The following is a 22,405-nucleotide window of genomic DNA, read 5'->3' on the forward strand; positions in this document are numbered from 1 at the left end:
CGCGCAAGCCTTCGAGCCGGTGCATTCCATCTACTTCCTGGCGCAGGGGGGGTATCTCACTCCCCCTCCCTGCTTGCCCAATCAGGGAGGGCGCCACCGCGGCGCTGCTCCCCCCCTCCCTCAGACACTGTGGTACCGCCCAGCCCCTGGTGCCCCGCTCCGCGCCCACGTGACCAGATTCCCGGCGTGCCCCGGGCTCGGCCCAGCCGCAGCTTCCCCCGCGCCCGCTCCGGCTCCGCTCCCGGGCCCGGCCCCGGCCCCGCCGCCCCCACCCGGCCCGGCCCAGCCCGGGGGCCGCCCCCGCCTCCCCCCCGCTTCCCCCCTCTCCCCTCAGGGCTCGGCGCAGCCGCTCCCGGCCGGGCCATGTCAGGCGGCGACTCCGCGGCGGCGGCGGCCGCGGCCTCCCCTCAGCCGCTGCCCTTCTCGCTGCCCAAGCCGCCCCCCCTCATGCAGCTGACGCCGGGGGACGCCGTCCGGCCCGTGGCCGCCGCCGCCGCCGACCAATCGCCGAAGGGCAGCCGGCTGGCGGGCCGCCCCGACTGGCCGGCCGGCAAGCCCGTCAGCCTGCTGGCGCCGCTGCTCCCGCCCCGCGGCGAGCCCGAGCCGCTGATGCCCTTCGGGCCCTCCTCGCGGCAGCCGCTGCGGGGCCGGCTGCTGGGCAGGTGCGGAGGGGGCAGCCTGCTCAGCCCCGCCATGCGGCCCGGAGCCGTGGACCGCGGGTCGCTGATGGTGAGTGCGGGGGGAGCGCCGGGAGGATGGAGGGAGGGGGTTTGGGGGAGGTGGGGGGGTGGGGGTGCGGCCCCCGCAGTGAAATGGCCCCTTCAGGGGGTGGGTCTGTAGTGAGCTGGAGCAGTTACCTGCAGAAATGCGCTGTGAGGCTCTGCTGTGTGCTCTGCGAGGAAGTTCCCTCGCTGTGCGGCTCCTGAAGTACTCCTAGAACAAGTACTTGCAGCCACAACTGAAGGCTCATGCTTTAATTCAAAAATTTTAAATGAATGATATCTCTTATCTGTAGCCATTTCTGTCCTTGCGGCAGGACCGTATCAGGCATCGCAAGAGCAACAGAGTTCAGTTGTTTAATAAAGAGGTGCTGACCACATTCACTGTAAAAACCCTTCCAGATCTCATCCATTATAAAAACTCTTCCAGACTAGGATATGGGGAGTGAAAGGAACGCATGTAACTTTGCACCATGAGCAAAATCACTCAGAGTTGTGCAGAAGAGTGTGTAGAAAGAGTTACAAACCCAAGCTTAGCACACTTGTCTGTACCAAGCCATAAGGTGGCACAGAGAGGCTGAAAGGCTGAGAGACCTGGGTCTGTTCAGCCTGGAGAAGAGAAGGCTGAGAGGGGGTCTCCTCAGTGTGTATAAATATCTGAGGGATAGGGGACAGAAGGATGTAGCCAGCCTCTTCTCAGTGGTGTGTGGGGATAGGACAAGGGGCAATGGCTGCAAGTTAGAGCACAGGAAGTTGTGCACTGACATGCAAAGGAACTTCTTCACGGTGAGGGTGATGGAGCATTGGAACAGGCTGCCCAGGGAGGTTGTGGAGTCTCCTTCTCTGGAGATGTTCAAGGCCTGTCTGGACGCCTACCTGGGCAGCCTGCTCTAAGGAACCTGCTTTGGCAGGGGGGTTGGACCCGATGATCTTTCGAGGTCCCTTCCAACCCCTACAGTTCTGTGATTTGTCTGTGCCAAGCTATAAGGTGGCTTGAGAAAGGCTTGCAGAGGTTTCACTTGGATGTTGGTTTTGAAGCTTTGTTCGATCTAATGTTCATGACTCTAGAGGACCTGGAAGATCAAATGCTTACAGTCGTTACTGTTACACAGTATTGAGTTAAAATTGATCAAATAACTTTCAGTTCAGCATTCAGCCTCTCTTTGTTCTTAATGCATTTCTGAACTGGTGTCTTCTCACTCATTGCATTTCCTTCATTGCTGCCTTTCAGATGGGACACCCAGGGATGCCACATTACCCGCCCATGGGAATGCACCCCATGGGGCAGAGGCCACCGAACATGCCGCCGGTTCCGCATGGTATGATGCCTCAGATGATGCCTCCCATGGGAGGACCACCGATGGGGCAGGTAACGCATTTTTAGTGTCTTTTTCTTTCTTTCCATAACGATGTCAGGTCATCCCCGCGTGTAGGTAAGTCTCACCTTAGCTTGCAGTGCTAAGGTTAATCTTTCAGGGTGTCTCATGCCACAGTTCCTGTCCATGTGGAACACACAGAAACTCTTCTCGTTATAGCAGATAATCAGGGTACTTCATTTTGCCCTTTAAGCATCAGTAGATGTAGGTATGAACCTGTAAATTGAATAAAAAACTTGCTGCTGGTTTTGCATGGATTTTGGAGAAGTCAGGTTGTTATCTTAGTACATATTAGGATCGAGAAGTGTTGGTTCTTCTCGGAAGTAGAAAAGGTAGAGAACTTTGTGTTTCTTTCATTCTTGGCTATCTGCTCTGTCCAGGTGGATGAAAATTACATGGGAAAAACACTTACAACTTGAGTTTTTGCAGAATTCCTTCCAGAATCTTAGGGAGTGATGTATAATATGCTGTTGTTGCTAGTGGAATGCGCAGTTTGACAAATAAACTTGGCCATTCACATTGACTGGTGTGAAGCTGGGTTGACAGGTACAGTAGCCAGAATCATAGCTGTGCCTTTTGCACATTTAAAGCTTTATTTTAAATAATGAAAAATCCTTTCCTGTGTGGTTTCCAATTGAACTTTGAACTTGTAAAGAAGCAGATCTCTTGCTGGATGTAAGAAGTACTTGTGATAGTGGTTTGCCCAAGTAGAAGCTGAGGGTTTGCAAATAGACTGGTAAGGGGATGACATGAGTGGTTAAGGCCTCAAGAAGAGCCCATGAGGTCATCCTGGCCGCTCCTTGTGCTCCTTTGCAGTACCTTGGATAGAGCATGTGCTATCTTTTTTTTTCCACTGATGCACTGAGCCTGAGAGGACTCGTCAGCATGGCTTTGCAGCCTGTTAGATCTGCAAAATTAATGCAGTTTTAAAAGGTGAGGAGGAGCTTAGTATGATAGCTAATGGTGTGAGCTTTTCTGTGTGTTTATTAAAAACTTAAATAGCAATTCTGTTTTATTCCTTTGCTTAACAGGTGTTTTGGTTTGTTTACTTCTATTCCACGATTCTTACCCATGTAACGTGTGTAATGTTCTTACCCATTTCAGTGTCTAATATTTTAGTGAGCAATGTAGGTAGAGAACTGAGGAATTTTTGGTAGATGTAGAGTAAAAAAGCTAAAGAAAACAGCATAGCAGAGAGGGGATTAGAGGTTTGATCATCCTGCGGCCTTGAGGGTGGAACAGGTGGAAGTGTCAGCTTGTGTTGTCTTGTTTCCTTCGGTGATAACCAGTTTTTCAAGTAGTTATTGGGGGTTACTTGGGAAACTTTGCAGGATGAGGTGTTTTCCTAGCTTGTCTCCTTTCTGAGGTGAGCCCCTGTAGGACAAGTGTCTCCTAGCATAGGTAATAGCAGCAGTAGTGTGGCCTCCTCTCAGCATCAGTCAGAGGAAGGAAAGCCTTTTGGAAAAGAGTAGGGTCACCTCCCCAACGGATTTTTTTATTTATTTTTTTTACTTTGTGATTTAGTGACACACAGAAACAGAGCAGTGCTCAGGGTTTCTGCAGGACCTGGGCCAGGGCTTTTAAGAAGCTTGATGCTCTCAGAGCCCCCTTAGTTGGAAGCAGCAGTGGGGCAAGAGTGCTTTCTTCTCCTGCTTCTACAGGATGGCGAGGAATAGGAGGGACCGCCTTCCAGTCTTTCCTTCCTCCCTCACCCTCCCAAGAAAACCTTGTGGATTGAGGGTGGAGCAGTAGCCCTACCACATACCCTCTTTCCCCACGAGATGCAAGATGAGGAGAGTGGTAACCTGGTGCTCCCTGAAGATACGGGGGGATGGGGTCTCTTGGCCAGCCTGCCAAGGACAATAAAGGTAAAGGGGCACAATGGAAAGGATGAAGGGGGTTGACTTCTAGAGATCTGTTTGGGATCAGTGGCCAAAAAAACTGTGTTGAGGCAATACCTCGATTATATATTTTGTTCCTTTTGCCACTTATTAAAAGCTTAGCAGTTCTTAGAAGTCAGGATCAGTAAAAAAAAATATTCATAATAATGGGAAACATACAAAATATTAAATACTTTTTTTCAGTAGCATTATCAGCTTTTCAGCGTATCGGTTCAGTGCGTAACTTCTACATAACCATCCCTTTACCATCCTGAGACTGTCAGCATAAATACTTGATTCAAGGCTAGCTTATCAGAGTAGCAGTTCCGTGTTTTGTATCTCATCAGATCACCCAACAAACTCAGATACGAGGCTAGACTGAAACTTTTCCTTGCTGTGGTACAGTGTTTATCCCCATTACCAAGTTCATCTTGTATATGGTTTAATATTGTATGTCTACATGAAGATTTTCATCCATGTTTAAAAAAAAAAAGAGTTGAGAAATTAGTGGGTTTGGTGTTTAAATTTAATAGCTCTCTTCATCTTGAAGTTATTTGCAGAAATTCATTCTTCTGGTGTCCCTGTAAAGTGTTTCTTCCTGTAATAGCTTATCACACAGATTACATACCTCATCATTTGCTGCTGTTCTTTTGTTGAAGTGGTGGTCTTTGTTAATATTACATATCAGGCTTCAAAATAATTGAGATGTGTTACTCCTGATGTAAGTTTTCGTAGGAATCAGGATTCTACAGATGTAACTTACTTTTTGTTGCCAAATGCTTAGAAGGTTCATTTATATTAAAGCAAGTGTCATGTAATTATTTTAGAACAAAGATGAGAGGTGGCATACTTAGTGTTTAAAATATCATAAAGTATATCTGAAATACTGTTTAATTATAGATGCCTGGAATGATGCAATCAGTAATGCCTGGAATGATGATGTCCCACATGTCCCAAGCTGCTATGCAGCCTACAGTTCCGGTGAGTTTAATTTCACTTTTTTGAATTTTAAAATGTCTTCGTGTCAGCTGTTTTTGTTTAGCAAGGGTATATCTTTTTTTCACAGTCCAGCTGAAGAAAACAGCAATTGCTAATTGTGATGAAGCTTTATGTAGGAGATAATTTATTTGGGAGATAAAGACAGAAATATTGGGATGATGGCAGGAGAGACCCCCGCTGTGGCTGATTTTGTGTATTGCCTTTCTGAGAAGTAGCTTGATGTTCCTAATTCAAGTCAACAGTAATAAGTGTGTGGGTGATGGGAAGCAAGGAATCCGTATTTAAGACATCAGAGCATTTTGCTGCTAGACACACTCGTTTGGATAAGTACTGTATTTATTGATCTAATTACAATTGTACTTGGTGCTTAAATATCTGCTGATTGTTTCTACAGCCAGGAGTGAACAGCATGGACGCGCAAGTAGGTAAGTATAAGCTCTTTGTTACTGTTTGAAAGTATTTCACCAAAATTAGGTGAAGTACCAAAAAAAAAAAAAAAAAAACACACACATTTCTGTAAAACATAATTTAGCTGTCACTGGTCCCCAGAGAAATTATTTTTCTTCTAATTTTGTGTGTTTTTACCTAGGAATAAAAAAGTAACCAGCATTTTTTGATTATTTTTTTTCAGGTGTAACGCCACCTGGAACTCAGGTAGGTGAAAATCAAAATTCTAGAAGTCTTTGATAGAAGCGTGGTGTTGCACAAACATGGCTTTACTGATTTAAAACTTTCTTTTTGTCCTCCTTTTATGGAGCTTACTGGCCTATCTATGATTTAAGGTTTCATTAGATTACCAATTGGTAGTTAATGTTAAAATTAATAGCTTCAAATGCATTTCTTCTGCTTTGCCAAGGTTTTCATAATGTTTTCTGTGACATTAGTATTTTTATTGAAAGGAATTGAGCTTGAACTTAAGTAGAAGGTGTGCTTTTCTTGTTATTTCCATGAATTTTTGAGCTTTGAAATTAATCTTTGTCTAGTTATTCTGGTATGCAGGGCAGTTTGTTTTGATTTTTTTCTAGGTGTCTAGGATATAATTTACTTGCTGTTCAGATGGGTCAAAAATACCCATGTTACTTTAAAGCTGTCTCTTGAGTTCTAAGTCTGCCAGTGTCAGGCTAGGCAGTTGTTCGGGGTAGCGTTGTAGCTTTGCACTGAAGAAGTGAAAGTTGTTCCAACATTTTTTTCTTTTTAAAATCTCCCTTCTATTACAAGAGCTGTTTATAAGCACATTTTTGCCTAGTGTAATTATTAAATGAATATCACTTATTTGATGAATATAAGTGACTATCAGTTGTCCTTCTATTTCTGAGACTTGCGTTCTGTGTACTTGACCTGTGAAAGGGTTGTTTCTTCTCAGCCATAGTCAGTAACTGAAATGGCAGATTTTCAGAACAGATTTCAGCTAAAGCTGAGTTCTGCCACCTCTGATTTCAGTAAGTTTATGTAAGCTGTTGTTGAGAAGCATTAAGAAGGTACTCCTGAGTTCACATTGAACTCTTGAAGTTGGATTTCCTTGAAGCAAATTTTTCTTAGTTTTGAAAACATGGCATGCTTTGGGGATTATTATTTGAAGTTGCTAGGGTCTGATCCCATTAACTTTTCCTTTTCTGATGGCAATTGGCTACCTTGGATTGCTGAATGGGAGGGGGTAGAAGACTTAATAGCTTAGCACAAACTAGATTCTTGAAAACAATACCAACTTAACGGTTTAGATCTTGTTTTGCTGCATTTTCTTTGCTGCTGAATTATTTACTATGTTTAATATGCACGTTGAAATGAAAAACAAATAGTAACCAGAATGTCTTTTCAGAGCTCTGTTTTGTTTCGCCCTCAGACAACACATCCTGTAGTTTGTGCAGCTCAGCAAACCGCCACAACCAACAGTTCTGTTAATGAAGACCACTCTAAACAGGTTTATCTGCTTTCCACTTGTCTTGCACTTTGTAGTGGCTTTTGGTAGCATCTTGGTCATCAATTACTGTTCATCATTAATGTCATATTCAAATTTCCTAGAAATCTACATGGACGGAACACAAATCACCTGATGGAAGAACATACTACTATAATACTGAAACAAAGCAGTCCACGTGGGAGAAGCCAGATGATCTCAAAACACCAGCTGAGGTAAACTAATTTCAAAGGAAAGTTAACGTATTGTGGAAGTTTGTGTGAAGGCAAGAATTTACTACATGACTACCATGCAGAATAGGTGTGTCAACTGATTTTTATCATTGGGAGCAAACTGCTAAAATTAGAAATGTTGAAAAAATGTTATATACAATTCCTTATATTGATGGAACTTAAAGCTGCGAAATGGACAGAACTAAAATAGTTCTCCTCAATTTATATGTAAATTTTCCCAATCAAAAGGGTGGCATTCTTCAATATTTAGATAAGTGATGTGTTTACATAACTAGGGAGGATTTTCGTTGGCAAGTAGATGCCTTTTATTTGTCAATCCTTAAATATTGTCAATCCTTAAATGATTTCTTGGCTTAGTGTTTATGGCTTACTTCTGGCAGTCTTAATTATAAAATATTACTGTAAACTTGATTTTATGCTTTTGTTTTTTTTCCATTAGCAATTGTTGTCAAAGTGTCCCTGGAAAGAGTACAAATCTGATTCTGGAAAGCCATACTACTATAATTCCCAAACAAAGGAATCACGCTGGGCAAAACCCAAAGAACTTGAAGATCTTGAAGGTAATGTCAACAAAGTTGAGTAAGGACAGTGACAGAGGGTTGCAAGCTGTGCGCATACACGCATGAGCTATGGCAAAAGATTGTTGTCAGAGCACAGGAGTTACACTTCTGCTAGAAATGAAAACTACTGGAATTAGCTGTATGCTACAGAGTTAGTGCAGTCTGAGATTTCTATGGAGCATTCTTGTTTGCCTTGTATTTTCCTACCTCGTTGCAACCCAGTTTTCCGTAATGCCCTTAGTTCTTGCCTAATTATGTAGTGGCAGCAGCAGAAGCTCCCCCTGGTGTCCTTAAACAGGAACTGAATTAGGATGTAATTGCTGTGGCTGGTTCAGGGCTATGTGCATGTTCTCATTACATTAGGTGATGCTTCATTTAAGTCTGTTGTATGATTTCACTCTTAGCCACTGATTCTTTGGAAACGTGAGCTTTCAGTAGAATTTTTTAATGGGTTCTGGTTTGTGAGGGAAGACAAGAAGCAGAGGGGCTACCATAGTAATCCTCATTCACTTTGGAAAACAGGATAAAAGGGTGCGGACTCCAATAATATTATATAGCTTATAATCAAGTAGGAAATGCATTTTGTTTTGGTGTCTTGGAAGAATTTTAAGAATGGTAATGTTTTATACTGAAAGCCAAAACTGTGTGTCAGGTTTTGCTTAGGTAATTATTTCCAGTTAATTTCTCTAAAAAAAATATGAGAAACTGTTCTGGCAAAAATATATTCGTATGTTTGTATTGTCCTCTGTTGTAAAAACAGGAGGGGAGGGACACAGAATGTTGTCTCTTCTTTTTTTTTTTTTTTTAAACAAACATGATGATATGCTCTTGTTCTTCACTTTTAGAACAGTTTTGTTTGATATAATAAGGGAAATAAGATCTTGATGAAAAACTAAAAGATCAGCTGTCTATGAAATAAATATATAGAATACTACAATTCATAAGCATCAATGAATGTTCGAATAAGAAAGAAGGAAAGATCTGTTTCAATAAGCTTGACATTCTGTTCTTTAAAATAGTCTGAAGTTGAAATAATTACTTTAAAATGAGGAAATCCCTTTCATATACCCTAATGGGTTTTCTAAATGTTGTTTCAGTTGTAATTGAATTCAGTTTTCAAAGAACAGTGGTAATAAAGATACTTAAAGCTGTGCTTTTATTAAATCATGCTAACAGTGACTTCTTACCATACATAAAACATCTTTTTTTAAAGCTGTATTTTGATTTGTGTTTTTTTCCTTCTTTTCCTCTAGCAATGATTAAAGCAGAAGAAAACAGGTATGTTTTGAGTGTGTTACTAGTGCTGTGTTTTATGTTAGGCTGCCTTTACTTCTTAAAAGTAGAATGTAGTCCTTGAATCTTAAACGTGGTCCTTGTATGGACAGGTTGCCCAGAGAAGCTGGGGATGCCCCATCCTTGGAGGTGTTCAAGGCCAGGTTGGAGAAGGCCCTGGGCAACCTGACCTAGTGGGTGGTGTCCCTGCCTATGGAAGGGGATTGGAACTGGGTGATCTTCAAGGTCCCTTCCAACCGAAGCCATTCTGTGACATCCTATGATATAATGCATAAATGCATAGTTTCAGTGAAGCCTTCCTATCTCAGAGCTGATTATTTTATGTTATTCTGAGATAAAATACTTGTAACTTGACCTAAACCTCCCCCTTCCTACTTGAACTTCTTTAACAGTTTAGAGAAAACTGTAGTTTAAGGTCTCCAGTGCTTAAATGTTACTGTTGCCTTTTCTGATACATACAGCACCAAGCCTGAGGAGTCAACTGCAGCATCATCTGCTACAGGAGAAGCAGCAAATGCAAGCACCACAGCCACAACTGCTGCGGAAACCGCAGCAGCTGTCACCACCACCACTACTGCAGCGGCAGCAGCCTCTGAAGGAGAAACTGCTGCAGCTTCTGGGACAGAAAATGAGAGTACTGCCGCAGCCACAGCAGAGGAACAGGGACAGCAAGCGACTTCTGCGCCTGCTGCACAGGAACAGAGTGCAGAAGCTGCAGCTAATGCAACAGATGATTCTTCCAAGCAAGAGGGTTCAGCAGAGTAAGTAAAATTATATAGGATTTACGGGTTTTGAACTTCTGTATTTCTTGTCAGATCTGGTTAATCTCCAGTTCTAGGTGGCCAGGCTTCTTTGACAACTAGCTGTTTCTTCAGTGAAACATGAGCACGGATCTCAGTGGCAGCAGTGAAGAATGAATAAGAAAGAGGAAGGAGTATTAAATCTATTTTTAAAAATCTAATGCCCTCTTGTCAGCCTTCCCCTAAAGCTACTATAGAGCCATTTGTGGCTCACAGCTGATAAATTTTGAATAGCTTGAAAATTTTCTGTGCGTAATGTTATACACTTACCCTATATGATTCTTCAGTGACTTTAACTTAGGAAAAAAAATGCTTAAATAGTAAAATAATTCATTTTTGTTTATAGTGCTTCTTCAAAGAAAGAGGACGATGATTCACAGCCAGTTAAAAAAACCTATACATGGAATACAAAGGAAGAAGCAAAGCAAGCATTTAAAGAACTCCTGAAAGAAAAGGTATTTCAGTTGGTTACTATTCTTAATGCTTTATAGAACTGCACAAGCTACATTTGCTAGATACAGCTAGAGGGCTTTTGTGTGTGTTTGTTTTTAAAGTCTCTCAGCATTGTAAAAGAGGACTTACATGCTAGACAAGAATCGTGGAAAAATAAATACAGTGAAAACAATGTACAGATCAAGCTTTTTTCAGAAGTACGAGTGTTTAAGTCTTGAATTTTTATCATCTTTGTTTTAAAGATGGAGGTGAAATGAGAGTAAAATGAGATTCACATTGGTTTTCCCTCAGTGTATAGAATCTGTGTTTTCTCAAGTGAGAAAAATTTCCAGGAGAATTTATTGTAGGAATAGTGATAATACCAAAGAATCTAGTTTCATTTCTCAAGTTGACTGTTAATAAAGTTTTGTAACAATGAATGTTGTCTTAAGCCCAAAATATGCAGTGCTTTTCTTTCTAAGGATTTTTGTTAAGGAAGCTCTCATGGTTAGATATTGGTGCCAAAGTAACGATGTCATGTCTTGACAGAGAGTACCATCTAATGCATCCTGGGAGCAAGCTATGAAAATGATCATTAATGATCCTAGATACAGGTACTGCTTGATTCTTTTCTCGTTACATTTCTACACAAATATTATTTGAGGTAGTTTGACTTTACTGTAACTTTTTGATCGGTTTAGTATATACTTGTCCACTTGTGAACATATGCCATTGTCAAGGAATGCTGTTCCTTTACTATGTAAAGCACAAGTCTTAGGTTTAATTTCTGATTTGCAGAAGATGAGGCAATTGACAGTTGTATTGTCAATTTAAATGACTTGCTTGAGAACAAAGGCATGCTTTTGACTGGAACTGAAGACTTTCTAGGTTGCTTCTTGAAATGGACGGCTGCCATAAACATTGGCAGGAAAACTGTTGCATATCAATTATAAAAATAATATTGAAATGTGTAAACACAACCTGATAATAGGATAGTAGTTTGTTTTATTCTTAACTGCTTTTCTTTATGACTTGTTCTTACTACGTTCTTTTGAAATGATATTTCACTTCTCTTGAAGGAGAGAGAGGGCAATGACTGGCCATACAGATTAAATAGAACTTTGTCTCAAAGATTTGAATTGTTCAGATCTGTTTTATGTTTTGACTCTTCAGTTTTGTTTTTATAATTTAATTTCCTGACTGTAATTCATATTCGTGTTTTTGTTTTTATACAAAGTGCTTTGGCAAAGTTGAGTGAAAAAAAGCAAGCCTTTAATGCTTACAAAGTTCAAACAGAAAAAGAAGAAAAAGAAGAAGCAAGATCAAAATACAAAGAAGCTAAAGAATCCTTCCAACGTTTTCTTGAAAACCATGAAAAGATGACATCCACAACAAGATACAAGTAAGATCAATCTTAAATGAAATTCTGACTTTTGCTAACTTGGCAAGTTTATCCTTAAACGTTCCTGGCTTGCTCTTGGTAATGCTAGCCTTTGCATTTGCTCAGCCTTGAAAAAGTAAAGGAAAGTAAAAAGTAAAGGGAAGTAAAATATTTATGGGAAAAGAACTCTTCTCATTTTCACAGAATGTATTGAAGTCAGGCAAACTAGGCAGGAAAGAAAGAAAAAAGAGGTAACACAGAAGGGTGGTGTACTGATTCAACCCATATGGTTGAATTTCAAATAAGTAACGGTGAACAGTAACACTGAGAGCTGTTCTGTTACATCTGCCATTAAGAACAAAGAAAGTCTGATAGCTTGTTCCTGAAGTGTGATATTGTGTAAATGCTGTCAAATTTTGGCATGTCTGGGACCAACATCCCAAGTGTTAAAATAGAAGTGTGATAGACTTGTCAGGTTATTAAGCCCATAGTAAATACCAAGCCTGCCAGAAATCCGTATTATCAAAGTTCAGTCAAATTTAAAATCTCAGTTGACAAATTGTCCAGACTCAGATTTTTTTCTTCTCTCTGAGTACTGTGTCAAGTACTTCTGAGCACTGACATCAAGCAACTTAGTGTAAGACAGGTGAATCAGCATCCTGCATTTATGCATACTGAATCTGGAGTCTGTTGGAATGTGGTCTGAGTGTAAAGCTGTGATAACTTCATTAGATGTGTGATGTTAAGCACATGAACAGTCCCTTCTGTGCTTTAAGCCTAGATTATCTTTAGAAGTTGCTTTCATTTGTTTGGATTGATTCTAAAGCACAATTTAATCCAGAACACTGATGGTTGGTTTCAGGTAGTAGGCATGCAGACTGGTAAGGCTTTATTCTCTCCAGAAAGTCTTGATGAAGTGTTGAGAAACAGTTGTGAGAAGTTTAAGTGACTGTAGTGGATAAACTCAACGTTGTCTGTGGTTTTCTAAGTGATAAAGTTTCTAGGTGAATGCAGACAACCACTTATTCTAGGTAATGTCCCACCTACAAAAAATCGGTAGATGTGTGGCTTTTAAAACCCATATTCTTTTTTAATTTGATTTTGTTTATTGCGTGTTCTTTTTTAAGGGTTAAGTCTGATAGCTATTGTGTAACATTACTGAATCTAACGGACAGTGCAACTTTAGTCTTCTCTGTCCAGTTCACAAATAGGAAAGAAAAAAGAAAGACATTGCAACTGCCCAAAGGGAGGTGTGTCTGATAGGCCTGTCATTGAAAATTTTCTTCAGCTGCTTTCACAGGGTGCTTACTAGAATTGTAGGTGAGCCTGGACTTTATGGAGAGGAATATTGATGTTCAACTGTTTTCATTGTTTGTAAGAGGGAGATAATGCTGTCACAGAAATTGTCCAAGAGAGAAATTAGGGAGATGTACAAAAGCGTTACTGCCTATAATGTAGCTGATGTCCCGCTGTCTTGCAATAACATGTTAAATCAGTATTCACCAGTAAATTGTGGTGTGCTTTTACTTTCTTTGTCTAGAAAAGCTGAACAAATGTTTGGGGAGATGGAAGTCTGGAATGCAATATCTGAGCGTGATCGTCTTGAAATTTATGAGGATGTCCTCTTTTTTCTGTCTAAGAAAGAGAAGGTAACTTTTGTACCTGTTGTTTGTTGTTTTTTGTTTTTGTTTTTTTTGACTTACCAGTAAATTAGTTTACACTCCTTGGTAAAGAGATCTTACAAGCAGCACAAATCTGTGTGTAGTTCAGGAACAGTCAAAATGCAAACAGAAGGGGGGGAGTTTGTAGGAAAGAGATTGGGAGCCAAATAAGCATTGTTACATTACTACATTTTCTTCTCAGGAACAAGCCAAACAGTTGCGAAAGAGGAATTGGGAAGCATTAAAGAACATACTAGATAACATGGCTAATGTCACTTACTGCACTACGTGGTCAGAGGCTCAGCAGTATCTGATGGACAATCCTACATTTGCAGAAGACGAGGAGCTTCAGAGTATGTAAAAAGTCTACATGTTTCTTCCGGATGAGGGAATGGATTTGTCTTTAGCAGTGAGGGTTCCTGGCTATGGCTTGCTCTTGTGTGGTTGGGAGCAGCTGTGACAGCTGCTGAGCAGTGCATGTAAAAGGACCTGTCTTCTTTTGGCTCCTCAGAAACAACATCAGCTTCAGAAACTGTTACTGAATAATCTGAATAATAAAGCAATGGATCCCTCTTTCATGGGGTTTAAACTACCTCAGTAGCTGTTATCCTGTGAAACTTTTGAAGGATTATTTGACAGCGTAAGCAGTGTGGCAAATACAATGCTTCCTGGTAGACCGAGGTTCTTCTGTGTTTGCTTTCTTATAAGCAGTGATCCTTTTTACTCTTCTGAGTAAGAAGGCATTTTTTTCCATTATGTTTACATCTTTGTTGTAAATAGGTTGATCCTGTTTTTTAAGAGCAGCATATGCTTCTACACAACTGCTGAAGTATTTGATAGAGTTACTGTGTTCTAACTTTCTTCCTGCGTTTGTAAGATACCTGGGATGTTAGAGGGAGATGCACAAGTGCTCATCCACAATATTTTTCTCATCAAGACTTCCATGCTCTGTATTGGCAAAGAAAATTTAGCCCGGTTGCCAGATTGGAGGGGAGGAGGGTTGGTGGTTTTGCTGCTGCACAGGTCTTTAATATATTTCAGTGGTCAATGAATTTTCACCTCACTCTATTAATAGTAAAAATTGGCAACAGTTATCTCTTAAGACTTTTCTTACAGTTACTGAGTAACAGTACTTAGTTTTTACTCTTAATGCTCTGTTGTTACCTGTTCCTAGATATGGATAAGGAAGATGCACTGATCTGTTTTGAAGAACATATCAGGGCACTGGAAAAAGAGGAGGAAGAAGAAAAACAGAAAAGCTTGCTTAGAGAAAGAAGGCGGCAGCGTAAAAATAGAGAATCTTTCCAGGTTGGTGGACTTCATTTTTCTGTCCTAGACACGTCACATAGATTAGATACTCCGTGTTTTCTTATCCCATAGGATAGGCTATGGGTACATATAATGAATCGAATATCAGAGGTGCACCACTTTGTGATGTAATAAATCTGTTTGCCAGAAACTGCGAGAATATGGAAAATTAAAAATTTAATGAATACGGAAATCCAGTTGTCAGGAGTATTCATTTCAGCTCTTAGCAAAGTCGGAAGTATAAGTGATGATGAATTTCCAATTTGCTTGTATTTTACAGATATTTTTAGATGAACTTCATGAGCATGGACAATTACATTCAATGTCCTCTTGGATGGAGTTGTACCCAACCATAAGCTCTGACATCAGATTCACTAATATGCTTGGTCAACCTGGTAAGAATTCTTTCCTTCCAACCCTGTAAAAAGTAAGGTGTGAAGCTCTTAATCTTGGGGCAGAGTAAAGCAGGGTTGTTTGTATATTTTCTAATTTTTTTCAAAAATGCAGCTCTTTTATTAGAGCTAGCTTTTGACTTATTTAGTTTTTTCATCAGGATCAACAGCACTCGATCTTTTCAAGTTCTATGTTGAAGACTTAAAAGCACGTTACCATGATGAAAAGAAGATAATAAAAGACATCTTAAAGGTGAGACAGGAAAACGCCCCATTATGTTGTTTCTCTTCTAATGCCAAATATCTCTTTCAAGTAAAATCTTTGCTACCAGGAGGTAGGATTTTACTTTGTGTTAATGTCATGTATGTCGCCACTAATGTGAGAATTCCTTACTTACCTGATGCAAAGGAATTTTTTTTACAGGATAAAGGATTTGTGGTTGAAGTGAACACTTCTTTTGAAGACTTTGTTACGGTCATCAGTTCAACTAAACGAGCTACAACTTTAGATGCAGGAAATATCAAGCTGGCTTTCAATAGTGTAAGTATTAACATATAGGAATGTTCCAAAATTATAATACAAAATCCCTGTAAAATAAGAATTGGCACTTATTTTCACCGTATTGTTATCACTGCTGTCACAACATTTAAGAAAAAGGCTGTGTTTTAGAGCCACTTATCCTGTAACAGTTCCAAGAAGATTTTTTACCTGAAACCATAAGCATTTCATCTTGAGAAAAGTGAAACACTTCACTAGGAATTCAGTAATGTTACCATGCTTATTTGTAATTTATCTTGTTAAGGGGTTTTCATGCATTTGTCAGTCTGGCTTGCATCAGGTATTAGGTTCTGTTTGAGAAACACTTGCATACTTTAAAGTAGCAGGTAGGTGCAAATGACAAATAGAAAACTCGAAAGGTAAACTGTCATTGGGCTTTCCAAAAATAGCATGAAACTGCATTATTAATCTTCCATTTTGATATTTTTCAAATAATCTCACAACTTTAATTTATTATAGCTGCTAGAAAAGGCAGAAGCCCGTGAAAGAGAGAGGGAAAAAGAAGAAGCTCGTAAAATGAAGCGGAAAGAGTCTGCCTTCAAGAGTATGCTGAAACAAGCTACTCCTCCGATTGAATTGGATGCTGTCTGGGAAGATGTATGTATTGTCACTTAGCTATGAAAGTCTTTCCAAATATATTTAGCATGCTGTTGCATGCTAGCACTTCTGAATGGCCATATTTCATGTTAGTAATTCATTGCTGTTTTTCTTACAGATCAGAGATAGATTTGTGAAAGAGCCAGCATTTGAAGACATCACTCTAGAGTCCGAAAGAAAAAGAATATTTAAAGATTTCATGCATGTACTAGAGGTAATTACTTTATTTTTTCCTGATTAGAGAATATACCGAAAAAAATCTTACCTGATTGTCTCCCTTTCCACATAATTTAAGAGACAGACCTTCTGCATTTCCCAAAAGGATGGATGTTACAACCTCATTTTGAAAGTGAGGCTCTGAAGAAACATGTTATTATTTGATATGTAGTTGTTCTTTTAATTTTGAAAATTTTAAATTTTAAAATCAACATTTACTGTGTTGGTTTTTTTTTTTAACTGTTCTCGTTGAAAAAGGTGTTGTCTTTTACTAGACAGTGTGAGATAGGAGTTTGAAACACGTACACTATATGGGTTTTGTTTCATTTTCTGAAGCTTAAGAAACTTTAAAATGGCTTAATTTCAGAATTTCAAATCTTGCAAAGCCAGGTATGCAGTGTATCCTAGGCCAACTTGAACAAGTACTTGGATGCATTGAAACAAGGGTACAGGTGATGGGAGCTGTGTGCATCCGTGCCTGAAGCTAGCTGTCTGTTTCCTTGCTCCTAAGCACTTGTTACTACAGCTTTAATATGGCAGTACTGGTAGTGGTGTATATTTTTTTTTTGACACAAAAGGTGCTTGATTATCTTTAATCACTACTAGCTATAGGTGCCTTGTGGATGAAGAGAGATGTCATTACTTTCTTGCTGTGCCCTGTAGATCAATTCTAACATTTGCCTTTTCATGTACTCTAGCACGAGTGTCAGCACCATCATTCAAAGAACAAGAAACATTCTAAAAAGTCTAAAAAACATCACAGGAAGCGGTCTCGCTCTCGTTCGGTAAGGCGTTTGTTGTAAAACGTACTCGTGTAATTAATTACTTGGAATGCTGTCTTCTTGCTAACCCCATTTTTTGTATCAAGGGCTCAGAGTCTGAGGATGATGATAGTCATTCAAAGAAGAAAAGGCAACGGTCAGAATCTAGATCTGTGTCTGAGCGTTCTTCCAGTGCGGAATCTGGTATGAGACTTTTTTCTTTGCTTTAAAATTAGTGTTACTCTGTTATGGCTGGGTAATTGTAATCTTACCTTTTTTTTTCTCCATATGTTTGCAGAGAGAAGTTACAAGAAGTCAAAAAAGCACAAGAAAAAGAGCAAGAAGAGAAGACATAAGTCTGTAAGTGCAACTAGATTTTTTTGAGCTAGTTTAAGGGACAACTTGACGCCTTATAGTTTTAGCAATCCTTTTTTAGGTATTTGATCACCAGCTGTCTTTACAGTAAGCATTCTGTGAGATCAGACAGGGTGTTGGTATAATAGTAACTTTGTCACATACACGTTAATTTTAAACTACTTAAGACCCCAAAATCTTGGGGGGGGGGGGGTAACTGCAACTAATCAAGGGAGTATGAAGGACTTACTAGTAGCCTGCTAATTGTTGTTTATCATCATGGCAAGTCTTGGCGTTGGCTTTTACCGTGGAGCGCTCTATAAAATCCCTGCCATCTTTTCCTTTTGCCTTTTGCTAAGCAATGTTCCTTCATTCCTTCTGTCTGCTTGGGTATCAGGGTTGGGTTAGAAGCTCTGACATCAGAAGTGCTGGAGCATCAAAACAACCTAAAGAGCAGAAAGCTTTTTGTTCACTCTGTATCAGTTGAGGCCAAAGAATATTTTTGGGTAAAATATTTGGGTGTTGGGTAAAGAAAGAAGTTGGTGTCTCTGGACTCCTTGTTGCTGCAAAGCTTTTTGAAACTGATCTATTCTTTTGTTTCTGTAACTTCTGAGCAGGTAGCTGTGCCCTTCGATAGACAGCATCCACAAAGAGTGGGGATACTGATTGTTAGGCACTGAGTAACACGTTAGTACTAATGGATAACAACACAGACAGGTTCACATAAGCTTAGTAACACTGGGATGAAGCAGAACGAAAGCACGGTTGCAGCACCTAATCCCTCAGTCCAATAAAAGCCCAGCAGCATTAAAGCAGTCAAATACAGCAAAGCAACTGTGTTAGCAGAAAAAAATGTGTACCAGCCTTCACCCTTTCCAGAGATCACAGAATCACAGAATGTCAGGGACTGGAAGGGGCCTTGAAAGATCACCTAGTCCAATCCCCCTGCTGGAGCAGGAAAAAATCTTGTTAAAGGAATGGCATTTGTGTATGGAAGAGATTATTGTATGGCACCCAGCGTGCCCTGTCTTAGCATGCATTGAAAATGGTAAATGGTTTTTCTTAAATCTCTCTCCTTTTCTTTTCAAATCACTTTAGTAATGTGATTTGAAATGGCTTGTTTCTGCCCTGGTTAATAGGATGTGTTAAACTAGTAACCGCTTCAAGCAGTTTCTTTCTAATATGGCCTATGTTAAAATGAAGTCGGACTTCTCTGAAGTGTTGGTATTCTGTAAACTAATATCTAACACGGTTAATATTAATATTTAATATTTTCCCTTTGTTTACAAAGGATTCACCAGAATCAGATATTGAACGAGACAAAGACAAAAAAGAAAGAGAGAGAGAAAGTGAAAAGGATAGAGCTAGACAAAGATCTGAATCAAAACATAAATCTCCGACTAAAAAACGACCTGGAAAAGATTCTGTAAGCTTTCTTATTTCCTTCTTATGTAATGCCTTTGGGCTTTATGTATCAGTGGGTTGCTATAGTATGCAATTTTAAAGGGTCATAACAGGTTTACCTTTAAGTAAGGTGCTAAAGCTTTATTTATGTTCCCACTCCATATATAAAAAGACTGAATGTTCAGCCAAAGCTGAGCCATGCAGACTCTGTGCCCTCACTTAGTGTTTAGTTATTGATGTGTGAAATTATTTGGCTAAATGCTGTTTGTTGCTGGTGATGTAAAGTGTGAATGAGGCACATTATTTTATAGACCGTACTGGAGCACAGTCCATACTGTGACAAAGTGCTATTTATGATTAGACTGCCTTTCTGGTTTTCCATCCAATTTGCCAAATTGATCTCAAAGGAAAATGAGCAGCACAGCTGGGTAAAGATCTGACTGATTGTGGGGCTCTTCCATTCTAAAATTTTAGTCCTCTTGTCACTGTTCAGGTAGCAATTGCTGTGCTGAGTGGTGGTAGCCTGATACGGGAAGAAAATCTAAATTCTTGCACTTCTCAAGCTGGAAAATCGTACAGCAGTGTACTTGTAACTGGGATCTTGCTCTCTGCTGTGGTGGTGCTGCATGGAACTGGTTTTGGAATGTTTAGGACAGTGTTTTCAAAGACGTGCAAACATTTCCTAATGAAAAAAAATAATTAGGGGGGAGGAATCAGCTTCTCGGGGTGTCTTTGTGGGAATCATCTGCCGTGCTGTGGTTAGCTGGGTGGTGCTGATGGCGCTGTCCTTCTGGATAGCGCCCCACATGCTCTGCCTCCCCTGGGGAGGTGGGAGGGCAGATGGCTGCTCTCTGCATTATCTCCTTAAAATAAGCTGCTTTGGCCTCATCTGAACGCCGCTGAAAAACCCAATTATGTGGCTGAATGCGAACATGAACTCAGGTGTGATTAAGTGGTCATTGTCTACTGGAGGACCTCAGCTTAGCTTGCAATGTCCCTCTTTCCCTCCCCGCCTCTTGTTGTGACTGCTGCTGCCTGAACGCCCTGCGAGAGAGGCACCGAGCAGCTCGCGGGGCTTTGAGCAGCGCGCTGGGACCGTGAGGAGGTGGCTTAAACACTGCAGGGCTTACAGGCATCAGGGGGCACCAGAAACACTGCTCTTGAATGTGTTTTATCAGTAAGGTGTCTGTAGAGAAGTCCTGCTGGAAAATCCTGTGCAGGAACAACTGCAGACAGGTGTGTGCTGTACAGGGTAGGTTCTGGGGGGTTCTCGTGCTCAGAGAGCCTGGGCTTCAGCTGGGAGCCTCAGTGCAGAGCGTTCCCTAACGCGCTGCATTAGGGTTAGGAGGCTAACAGGGGGCCCCTGCTGTGCCTCAGCCAGAGAACAAAGCGTGGAAAATAAATCACTCACCATTAGCCTTTTTTCTCTCTGCAGGGTAACTGGGATACTTCAGGCAGTGAACTGAGCGAAGGGGAGCTGGAAAAACAGAGGCGGACTCTTTTGGAACAACTGGATGAAGATCAATGAGAACGTTATTTATACCAAATATGTTTACATTGTGGCATAATAAAAGAAACCAATGTCTGATTCAGGATGTGGGTTCTGATATCCTGAGTTCCATTGTTGGAATAACAGTGGGTTTTAATCTGACCACCTAAATACATTCAAGTACTATTATTACGGGCATCAAATCTAGAAAAGTGAACGAAATTCTGAGTTACAAGTTGAATGTCTGTCCTTGACCTGCTAGGCAGAATGTGTGTTCTGCTCGCCATGGAGAGAGCCCTTTGAAGGGAACAACACGGTGGAAGGCATTTCAGTTCTTGCTGGATCTTGTCTGCAGGCTAAGGAAAGTGTTGGCACCTTTCTAGCAAAGCATCTCCTAAGTACGGTCCTTCCTAGAAAGGTAGTAACACTGTCTCTCCTGGCCAATGTAGGCAGGTAAAATTTCGTTTTTTAGAAAGATTTTTAATATAGTTTCTTGTGGCTTAATTTGTCTTATGAATTTGGTTTTATTTTTGAAAGGGGAAGGCAATGGAAGGGGAGTAATGAATCCCTTTCTTCATCTTTACTGCAAAAATAATCAGATCTTGGAATTGGTTTTTTATGAACTACATTCCTGGCCAAACCAATTTTGAGCATTTATGTGAAGCAGCAGACCTGACGTCCTGGCTGAGATTCACGTCTGTCTCATCTCCAAGCGAATGTTTATGGTAAATAAAATGCAGATGTGGCCGACAAACGCAGTGGGTGCTTCAGTGCAGTGCCGGCAGAGGGTGCTGCTGCTCGCAGCTGCCCTTTGTATTAGTGTAAAACCTGATCCAGAACAGCTGCAGCTGTTTCAGCATTTATCTTCACGTTAAAATCTTAAACAAAATAAAAATCCTGTAAATTAATTTCAGTATGTTGCCTTAAGAACCTGCTGAAGAATGTACCACCGGGTTTTCAGTAGCAGCTGCAGTATCCGTGTCTAGAAGCTCAGTGTGTGCTAAACCCTTCCTTAAAAAGGGAAAAGGAAGAAGCTTGAGCTCCGTCTCCTTTCTGATTGCTCTTAGGAAAGTTCAGCGACAAGCAGTGACTGCTGTGGTACACATTCTGAAACGTTTGATTGGAATATTTTTGTACATTTTTATCAATTATTAAACCTTGTCTCCTAGTGTGTACTAGTATTTATTTCTAGTTTTAAATACTGTGTACAGCTCTGATAAATTGCTATCTTCTGGTTCTTGGATTTAAGCAATGTATGCTCACACAAAAATACTTGAAGGCTGTATTTAGAGTTTAGCTCTGTTTTCAGTGCATTTTTTCCTAATGTATGACAGCTGTTACTAGCACAAAAATAACCCCAAAGGTCCAATTCATGCAGCGCATTTTCTTGCTAGGGTGGTTACGTGACTCAGGCTTCTTAAGAATACTGCTCGAGATCAGAATTAGTCATTTGAAATGCAAAATGCTGGAGACAGCTGATCTATTTAGCAGGAAATGATAACTTTTTTTAACTGAGATGATTTGGTATGGAGATGAGGGTCAGTCCAGGGCCCGTTGTGGTATTGCTGCTTTCCAGCTGAGCATTAATTGCTCATCCCCCACTCACTGCCCATCACTTACATAAATGCAGGGGTTTGGGCAGCAGGATGTGTGGTATTTCCTTCATTACAGTGAAATGGTTGTGTCAAATGTGGGAAGCTGCAGCCTGAAACGTTGGCGGGGGCTTTGCTCCAGGCCGCTCCCCGGCAGCATGAAGCGGAGAGGGGACTCGGCGCTCCCAGGGCTGCGCGTGGTCAGCAGCGACTTCACCCACGTATTTTGTTACCCTTGTAAGCTCACTTCCCTGGATTTGTATTTTAAGATGGAAATGTGTAAATAGTGGAACAGGCAGCAATGCCCAAGTGAAAAAAATAAACTGCAAATGATTTCTAGAATATGAGGTTAGCTGAAAATCTTGTCTTACACTGGCTTTACATTGGTATAGATGCGGGATGGGGAAATGCAGGGGGAACGGATTTAGGGTTTGGTCATAATGGTTTGCAAACACAGAACTTGTGTACAGTATTTTGCTAATGC

The 22,405-nt window shown here is 40.7% G+C and overlaps 1 protein-coding gene across 6 annotated transcripts; it reads left to right on the forward strand.

Moving 5' to 3' along the window:
* The first annotated feature begins 252 nt into the window (after positions 1–252).
* On the forward strand, positions 253–21,500 carry PRPF40A (pre-mRNA processing factor 40 homolog A). 6 transcript variants are annotated; one of them, XM_027459533.3, is made up of 26 exons: positions 253–729; positions 1,951–2,088; positions 4,876–4,956; positions 5,369–5,399; positions 5,606–5,628; positions 6,815–6,892; positions 6,994–7,104; positions 7,562–7,682; positions 8,936–8,960; positions 9,437–9,736; positions 10,122–10,230; positions 10,757–10,821; positions 11,445–11,609; positions 13,129–13,237; positions 13,452–13,602; positions 14,424–14,557; positions 14,838–14,952; positions 15,111–15,202; positions 15,374–15,490; positions 15,968–16,105; positions 16,224–16,319; positions 17,020–17,106; positions 17,190–17,286; positions 17,381–17,442; positions 18,728–18,862; positions 20,276–21,500. In XM_027459533.3, exons 1-26 carry the CDS (start codon positions 364–366, stop codon positions 20,366–20,368), a joined length of 3,039 nt encoding a protein of 1,012 aa, XP_027315334.2. In that variant the 5' UTR covers positions 253–363; the 3' UTR covers positions 20,369–21,500. The 6 variants fall into 6 exon arrangements, with proteins under 6 accessions (XP_027315334.2, XP_038038322.2, XP_038038323.2 ...); XM_038182394.2 differs by having other exon boundaries at positions 379–729; positions 6,791–6,892; positions 15,099–15,202; XM_072041350.1 differs by having other exon boundaries at positions 380–729; positions 6,791–6,892.
* The last annotated feature ends 905 nt before the right edge of the window (positions 21,501–22,405 follow it).

This window comes from Anas platyrhynchos, chromosome 7, assembly GCF_047663525.1.
Source record: "Anas platyrhynchos isolate ZD024472 breed Pekin duck chromosome 7, IASCAAS_PekinDuck_T2T, whole genome shotgun sequence".
NCBI classification, from domain to species: domain Eukaryota; kingdom Metazoa; phylum Chordata; class Aves; order Anseriformes; family Anatidae; genus Anas; species Anas platyrhynchos.

Coding starts and splice junctions, on each gene's coding strand:
- PRPF40A (XM_027459533.3), top strand. CDS start 364: ATGTCAGGCGGCGACTCCGCGGCGGCGGCGGCCGCGGCCTCCCCTCAG. Junction 6,893..6,993: donor ATGAAGACCACTCTAAACAG/GTTTATCTGCTT, acceptor CAAATTTCCTAG/AAATCTACATGGACGGAACA. Junction 8,961..9,436: donor ATTAAAGCAGAAGAAAACAG/GTATGTTTTGAG, acceptor TGATACATACAG/CACCAAGCCTGAGGAGTCAA.